Raw genomic sequence first — 8,823 nt, 5'->3', positions numbered from 1 at the left:
TTAACTCTAACTCTAACTCTAACCCCAACGCTTTAGATTTGGACACACTGGACTAAACAGTTCGCTAAGTAGGAAACAATGGCACAGGCAGATGTGAATGCTGGGGGCAGGAAGAAACAGAACTGTCTGAGATACAGTGTGAGGAAGAGAGAAGACAAATGATGGAAAACCTCAGGGACGTAAAAGTACACTTTAACCTTATAGACATTCTACAACATTCTCAAGGGACGTGTTATCACATCGATAGAAACGATATAACTTTTCTTTCTTTCTTATTCTTTTTGAATATGCCACGTAACTTCGCCCTCTGATCGCGCTCCACACCAGTAGGGGGCGGTGACGTGCCAATTCATTGCTTGCCAGCCACAAATAACGCTCAAACACGAAGAAGGGAAGCTGAATGAGTGTGTTATGAAATGTCTGTGGCTGGTGGTCGTCTGTCGCTCCTGGTCAGCCGTGTTGGACTCGTTCTGTGCCGGTGTGCTGCGGCTCCGCCATCATTCCGCGCTGTTGGATGTAACAGAGGGACGAAGTTACCTGCTGCCGGCGCCACTGTGATCCAGAGCCGAGCACTCAGCGACACGCAGCACGTCAGTAAAGGTAGTCTGAGAGAAACCGGTCGGTTAACTGGGAGACAGTATACAGTGTCCTGGACGGCGCACTTCTGTCCATTTCCATTTAAGAGTGTTCTACTCTCTCAACTACGCGCAATATCGTTATCTCAGGAGGAGTCCTCAGTCGACCAGGGCCCATTCAGATGGACTGGGGGCGTTATCAGCTCAGTTAATGCTAATTCACTCAGGTGAGCTTATTCACCGTCTGTACAACCGGTAGAGTCAGATCATACATATATATATATACATGTATATGGTGGACGTATATACATATATATATATATGTCTATATACATGTACATACGTCTACCATAGACATGTATACATGTATGTTTATGGTAGAGACGATCTCCCAGCTGGGCACGTGCGCGGCATCCGGTATTGTCCTGGGCGGCGGACTGAAGGGACACTGTGTCGTGTTGGACAACAAATTCACACTCCGAATTTTGATATTTACAATAGTAAAATCTAAATTCAGTCATGAGAGCAGAGAGTTTGCTTACTTAGCCTTAACTAAAATCACTCGATGAAGATCTTCCTCCTCTCATTAAAATGTATTTCCCAAATCTACTTGGTACACCTTTTTAATGACGGTCTGTCAGGTGTGACTGTTTCCCACACTGCTTTGACCAGCTGACCCCTGAACAGTGCAGCCTGTAAGTGTTAAATGTGACAGTGTTTGGTCTCTATGTACTCCAGCAAATTGGACATGAAGTGCAGACTGTTGTTTGGTGTTCTTAACATCCACCATGGATGAAGAATTGGGGCAACAGCTACTCAGCTGCTCAGACTGTAGATGTAAATGGTCTCATATTAAAACACCTTAACCACATAATCATTGTGTCTTATCAGTTCAGTATCCTGGAATACAGAGCCAGCACAAGCCTGTCCACACACTGTGCTGTGCCTGTTGTGCATTTTAACATGTTTGTCTCCCTCTGACCTCGCCGTAGCCTCCTGAGCCGAGGCCAGCACTGAGAGATCAGGGTGGTGAAGTCTTGACTCACTATGTTGTCTTCCTTCCAAGGGAAACTGGTGCGAAATGGAGAGGAAAAGAAAGCAGTGGTGAGTCTCCCCCTGCATTCAGTCATCATAGTACAGTACATACCTGAGATGATCTACATTCATACTGTTGGCTGCAGCATCTACTGTGGTTTTCCCGTTATTACTATTATTATTATAGTATTATTATTATTATTATTATTATTATTATTATTATTATTATTAAATACTAATAAATGCTAATAATCATTGTTCACACAAGCACATACTTCACATGGTAGTTTTCTCACATTTCTTCTTGATCTTCTTGATTTGACTTTAACCCCTGTCTCCTGTCACTGTTGTCAGATCTGTATTGAGGGGAACATTGCCAGTGGGAAGACAACATGTCTGGAGTATTTCAGCAAAACTAGCAACATAGAGGTAACAGAGCCAGGTCCTCATACAGCAGTGGTGTGCAATGTTGCAGAATTGTGTGTATATGCTACAACACTAGTATCCACCCAGTTGTAACATAGCTGTTATTTAGCAAGAGGGTGGTGGAGTTATTTTCTGTAATACTTTCCAGTGCATTAAAATGCTTATAAACACACACAAGGCTTTCTGATATGGCTTATAACGAATAAGAAGTTCAATTGTCTTGGGGCGCCGCTTAGCTCCGTTGGTAGCACGCGCGACCCATGTGCTGAGGCTCTGCAGCTCCTCCTTGCTTACCCTGTTTCCTGTCACACTCTTCAGCTGTACTGTCAGTAAAGCCAAAAAAGGCAAAAAAAAAAAAAAAGTTGTCTTAACTAGCTATAAACAAGATGTGGCTTGTAATGCTCATTGGCCTATACTCACCAATAAACTCTTGAAAGAATCAAGTGTAGTCAGGACTTATTGTTTTCATCTCATAGTGAAAATAAAGCCTAAATGTATTTTGTGTTTTTCTTACTTTGGATGTTTCATCTGGGTTTGAAAACTTTGTCGCACGCCTAAAGCTGAGGAGTGTTACTTATACCTTTTCTGCCACTTACATTATCATTTGTGACCCAGCATGCATCCTCCTAAATGTATCAAAATACATGACACATTAATAATCTCCAAAAATGTTAGTCACAATGAGGCGTACATTATTATAGATGCCTCCATATTTTTACTTAACACATATGATGCAAGCTTATGATGTTGCACAGACTGCTATATACCTTTCTACAATTGATTGTTGAGGTGTGTAAGTAAGCATCAGTAATAATTATTAATCCCATCAGTCATTAGTTTAAACTAATGCGCACTCAGTATCACACAGATGAAGATTCAGTTCTAAAATGCAGTGTTTCAGCAGTCTTACTGTTGAGTTAGGATTTGGCAAACACCAGACACTGGAAGCATTATTAACATTACATTTCTCTCTTGCTCTGCAGGTCCTTACAGAACCAGTCTCTAAATGGAGGAATGTCCGTGGACACAACCCTCTGGTACTGCACATGACAGTGTTGTTGTCAGACTAATGGACACATATTTACAGGAGACGTTCTCTGAGCATTAAATAAAGTAATATTTTCAATATTATGGTTTTAAAGAAACAAAACTAATACCCCCTTTCTGAAATGATAATAACAGTAAAACCCCCTGATACCACTGTTACGCCAAAATTAGTGCGTATAAGCAAGGTTTTTAAATGCAGGTCAACTCACTGATAATCAGCGATCAGATCTATTCACATTGCCAGTGGAAGAGTTTCTGATTGGTCATCATAAATGTGCTGGGAAAAACAGAAACCACAGAAAGCAGCAGACAATATACCTCATCAGAATACACCCAGGAGATGTTAAAACTTGTTATAAAAATTCTTGATCTATATTATTTTGAATTTTTCCACAGCTGATAACGGAAGTGGCTGAGGAGTGAGACATCTCACTTTATATCTCATCAGTGTTGAGAGAGTTGCACATGTGCAGTACCAGTCGAGCAGCTGACCAGGCTCAGACCACATGGAAGTGGTGTTTGCTTTTTAAAATATCTTTGACTTCATGCTCTCCTTCAGCAGAACGGGCACAATCTACATTCATTCCTCTGTCAAATGACCAGCTTCACTCAGCTGTGATGGAATCACACACCCAGGTGGACACTGTAATCCTGTGACATGTTGAAGTTAAGGATGTTTTTGTTAATACTTTTACATCTTCAAGCACATACAAACATACTCCAGTTAGTGCTGAGTTTAAAAGAGAGACTGAAATGAAAGAAAACCGCTGTTACACTGTCAGGGGCTTCTTTGTCAGTACCTGAGCCTCGAGGGTTCATGGGAGTTTGCCCAATCAGTCCACATGTGTTTTGTGGACTTGGAGAAGGCATTCGACCGTGTCCCTCATGGCATTCTGTGGGAGGTGCTCCGGGAGTACGGGGTCGGCGGCGAAGCTCTCGATTTACCGGTCAATCTACGTTCCTGCCTGCTCCCACGCTTTTTTTTTCAAGTATGTCTTTATTATTAATTATATGTCACATCTTGTTCACGTATACAACACATTCTTTTTGCATTTATCCCCCCCCCTTCAAAGCCACTTCTACCCAGCAATCCTGGATATGCACATAGGTCCATACAGTATGTATAAAGCTTCCAACTTCCTTATTACACTTCATACACTGAGCTAATTACTTTGGGTCCATCTTATGACTGAGTTCAGGTGATATCTGAAGGCGATGCAGTAATTTAAATTGTGCTTTCTTTGCTCTGTTACATAGGGGTATGTTGTTAGCATGCTCCCATATGTCCGCCTCCATAACTTCGTCTATTATCACCCCAAGGTCCTGTGCCCATGTTTTGATAATTGTAATGTTAGCCTTACTGGACTTATAAAAGGCCAGGTGAGCTGACTGGAGAAGGGTGTGTGTCTGTGTGTGTGTTTCTGGTATGTGTCTCCATTGTGCTCCGTTAGCGCCTGACAGCACAATAGATGGTGTTCACTACAGCCACCTACACAGCTAGGCTTAGATAGATAACAACTTCTGCATGGGAAGTGGTGTACGCCTCTTTCAGGCCCCATTTTGTGTGTATGCACTGTTTATAAATGAGAACCTTGAACTGTACATGTGCAACTCTCAACAGAGATGAGGAAGAAGTGAGGTATCTCTCCCTCCACAGCTATTTTCATCATCAGCTCCAGAAAAGTCTGACTTAGAATGCTTGTGATTGAGACTTCTTAAAACAAGGTTAATGTCTCCTGGATGTGAGGATGTATTGAGTAGTATAAGTGAAAAGTTTAAGTGAATATTACACAGAGAAAAAAACAGGATAATTCTTTTCCAGCACAAGGTCGATTTTTCTGCACTTTCGCAACACAAATGAAGGCGTGAACCAAACATGTTATACGAAACAGATGCCACAGCACAACTCATGATAATAGCAGACCTTATTGTTTATTTTTCTTTATCTTGTATTATATGATAGAAGACAAAAAAACTATGAAGACAATATGACAAAGGTGACTTGGGATGAATGACCTTGATTGCTCCCTGCACAGACAGGCTGCTGTGAATGTGGGATACTGACAGGGAACTGAAGCTGTTACATCCATCTGAGCTGTCTTCAAATCCACCAGACTACTTTTATAAAAATACATTTTACGTCACAGAACCTGGGAGCTAATCTAACTGCTACAAACAAGCTAAGCTACAGAGGCAGCATAGTGTTGTTTGTAACTTTGATGTTTTAATGTGTTAATACATCAGTATTGACAGGACTTCACGGTCCCTGATGTGTAGAGGCTTGCACTGTGATGAGGTATATGATCTGCTGCTTTCTACTGTTCGCTGTTTTCCAGGCACACTCATGATAATGAACATGACACACAAGAAAAACAAAACAGTGCTTATATTGTCAGCTGACAATGGGAAAGAAGTCAAACACCCATTTTTAGTGGTAAAAGCCTAAAAAACTGCAAACCTGACCATTTTGGTTTGACAGTGGTGTAAAATGTGAAGACCTACAACAGGCCCTTGTTTGCTCTTTTTTTTTTTTTAGACCAAATTTGTGTGATTGACACTTGAATTACGATGCAATATGCCTGATTTATACAGGTATCTCCTGTGTACTGTGTTTCAATGAGATTTAGCCTAATTATAGCAATAAATTCATAAAGATTAAAATGATTATAATCCATCCTGAGGGGGCCATTATCCACATCATACCATGCATGAAGGGTAAGGCTGGATGACATATGGATATTATAATGTTACACTGTAAGAGACTATACCATATATGGTCTTAGATTTTGGATAAAATTATATCACAATATGACTTTTCCTGATTTTAGAGGCTGCATAACAGTAAAGTGCTGTTTTCTTGTTCTAATACTTGCCTTTACCCACGTTACATCCATATTGCTGTTGATAATTTATCAAATATCTCATTGTGTTGATATTTTGTGAAAGTACCAATAGTCATCCCTACAATATCAATATTGAGGTATTTGGTCAAAAATATTGCGATATTTGATTTTGTTGCATTTATTGCATTACATTGTTGCATCAATATTTATGAAATGCTTTTGAGGAGATTTCAAAATATTGAGATTTAAACTGTGTATCACAATGTGGCCTAAATACATGACAAAATTGTTTTAATGCCATACCACCCAGCCTCAGTCCTGTGGTTTGTATAGCATGGGGGTTGTGTCAGTTATTTATTTCTGTCTCTGTAGGCACTGATGTATCAGGATCCTGCACGCTGGGGCATCACACTGCAGACTTATGTTCAACTCACCATGCTGGATAGACACCTGTCGACGATAGTAAGTGTAACCAGGAAACACACATTTTAAGTATACTAGTGATAAATGTTGTGGTGACCTGCGGCGCTGACAAACATGTTTGCTGTGGACTGGTGATGCAAACATAAGACCTCATCAGGATTCAGCTATATGTATTTAAACGTCTCTGTTGTTACCAGGCAGCTCCTGTCAGGATGATGGAGAGGTCCATCTTCAGTGCCAAGTACATCTTTGTGGAGAATCTCTTCAAAAGGTAACACTTCAGCACCTGGATCAGACCAAGAGACTAAATAAATACAGTTCAGCTAAACTCTCATCCTGCTTTGATAGATTCTAATGCATAATAATTCAAGGTCATAGACTATATTTAATACCTCCTGGAGGTGCAATGTTCTCTGAAAGGCCATTTATATAAGAAAAGGTTGGCAGAATGGATAACATTTTATGTCATGGTTGACTAATTTTATATCACAATATAGAAGTTTATTAACATATAATTTGTCACATATTTTCAAACTGTGTTAGAGAAAATGTTTGTTTTCTCGACTTAGGTAGAGAATTAAATACCTGACACATAAAGACACTTAACACTGATGCTACATTATGGTTAATCCAAGATTAACATTAAAAATTGGCTGGTTGATTTACAGTATTGCCCTATTTAAAGGAGATGTAAATGCTATGAAAAATCTGTGATGGTGCCAAATTGAGATCATATCATGGTTTTTATTAAATATTGCTCATATTTCTTGACACATTTTTTTCCCAGTGGGAAAATGCCTGAAGTGGACTATGCTGTCCTCACTGAGTGGTTTGATTGGATCACAACTAACATTTCCATTCCGGTTGATCTGATTGGTGAGAATACACAAAGCAGAAATACAAACACACATTTAATCAAGATTTGATGAACATAAGAAATGCAGTAGTTGCAGTGGTTTCTTAAGACTCCAGACAGAGACTGATGACAGACTGGCAACATCATGTTTTCAAATGAAGAGGTAATGAGTATCTATAGGCATCCTATCTGAATAGAAATATTGAACTGTGAATGTCTGATACGCAGACAGGAAACGTGATTTAGTATATTGGATGTACAACTAATTCACCTAGGTTTTTAAAATCTGAACTGGACTGCTGTTTATTCTTTGACTGTTTGCTCTCATTGCCAGTCTACCTGCAGACTTCTCCTCAGACTTGTCATGAGAGGTTAAAACAGAGATGCAGAGAGGAGGAGAAAGTCATTCCATTGGTGAGAACACAAACTCTAACAAAAAAGTCAAATTGAGATTTACTTTTTTTTTTTTTTTTTTGAGAATTGCAAAGATTAACATTTTGTGCGTTGTGCACCAGTGTGCCATCTTAAATGAGGCCTCAATCCAGTGTGTGTGTGTGTCTGTCTGTCTGTCTGTCTGTCTGTCTGTCTTTGTTCACCAGGAGTATCTGGAGTCCATCCACCAGCTGTATGAGGACTGGCTCATCAACCGGACCTCATCCCCTCTTCCTGCTCCTGTTCTGGTGATTGACCATCACATTTTTCATTGGTTTATGTAGATACTGTACCTACATACAGTAGTTTCAGGTTTCAAATGTAACTTTTTTCTGATGCCTTTGTTTTGCTGATCATCCTCTCTCCATGTGATGTCAAGGTGTCTTAGTGACCTTGAAATCTGTAGTGTCTTTGTCTCCTTCAGCACCTTCTTTTTTTCTGCAGGTGATTCCTGCTGACCATGACCTCCAGAAGATGCTCAGCCAGTATGAAGAAAACCGTGACAAAATCCTAGCAGCTAGCTACCACTGATACCCTGTTACACACACATCCTGCATGGAGACAGGACATCCCAAAACCATTGTTGTGCAGTTTATCTGCTACATTGACTTAAAGCTTTTCACAACCGCTAGAGTTCTAAGATTCTGATTTACATTTTTAGCAATTTGGCAACTCATTTTAAAAAGGGCAAATGACCATTTGTAGACACTTTCCAAAATGTATATATAAATAGAACTTCACACCAAGCAAAATAGTGAGTTTAATAAAATAACTTGAGAAACTTTTAAGCATCCATCCTCTGCGGATGTCACCTAAACTGTGACGTTTAGCAGAGTTGTACCACATTGTTTGTAGTTTCTGGTGCATTTGTTATTTATTAGTGCTTTTTAGTCTACTGTGTAAAGCACTTAAGTTTATCCTTTATTGTCGACGATGAACGACAATGATGGAGTGGATCACAAGGGGACAAGTGTTTTTTATTTGTGGGAGTGGAGTGTTAGCAACAGCCAGCACTCCACCCACTACAGTTACAGACTACATGTATACCTTAAAGTGATATCATTGATTTTGGGGCCACATGAAAGCCATGTAGTGTTGACATGTTTCTGTTACTCCTTTGTATGAGTGTATGATATTTGGTCTTATACTATATTAAATCATTTCTAATTAAAGTAATCAAAATATT

At 39.8% G+C, this 8,823-nt stretch overlaps 1 protein-coding gene across 4 annotated transcripts; it reads left to right on the top strand.

Annotated features, from left to right (window-relative positions):
• Positions 1-358: 358 nt before the first annotated feature.
• On the top strand, positions 359-8,823 carry tk2 (thymidine kinase 2). Of its 4 annotated transcripts, XM_037124865.1 has the most exons (11): positions 472-600; positions 726-802; positions 1,642-1,679; positions 1,965-2,039; positions 3,020-3,073; positions 6,299-6,388; positions 6,547-6,620; positions 7,137-7,225; positions 7,540-7,619; positions 7,805-7,885; positions 8,082-8,823. In XM_037124865.1, the coding sequence occupies exons 2-11, from the start codon at positions 787-789 to the stop codon at positions 8,166-8,168; spliced, it is 684 nt and encodes a 227-aa protein (XP_036980760.1). In that variant the 5' UTR covers positions 472-600; positions 726-786; the 3' UTR covers positions 8,169-8,823. The 4 variants fall into 4 exon arrangements, with proteins under 4 accessions (XP_036980757.1, XP_036980758.1, XP_036980760.1 ...); XM_037124862.1 differs by lacking the exon at positions 726-802 and having other exon boundaries at positions 359-600; XM_037124863.1 differs by lacking the exon at positions 726-802 and having other exon boundaries at positions 461-600; positions 1,568-1,679.

This window comes from Acanthopagrus latus, chromosome 15, assembly GCF_904848185.1.
Source record: "Acanthopagrus latus isolate v.2019 chromosome 15, fAcaLat1.1, whole genome shotgun sequence".
Taxonomy (NCBI): domain Eukaryota; kingdom Metazoa; phylum Chordata; class Actinopteri; order Spariformes; family Sparidae; genus Acanthopagrus; species Acanthopagrus latus.
The sequence above is the reverse complement of the archived record's forward strand: the minus strand, read 5'-3'. Positions and strand labels throughout refer to the sequence as shown.

Coding starts and splice junctions, on each gene's coding strand:
- tk2 (XM_037124862.1), top strand. CDS start 417: ATGTCTGTGGCTGGTGGTCGTCTGTCGCTCCTGGTCAGCCGTGTTGGA. Junction 6,389..6,546: donor ATAGACACCTGTCGACGATA/GTAAGTGTAACC, acceptor TGTTGTTACCAG/GCAGCTCCTGTCAGGATGAT. Junction 7,226..7,539: donor CATTCCGGTTGATCTGATTG/GTGAGAATACAC, acceptor TCTCATTGCCAG/TCTACCTGCAGACTTCTCCT.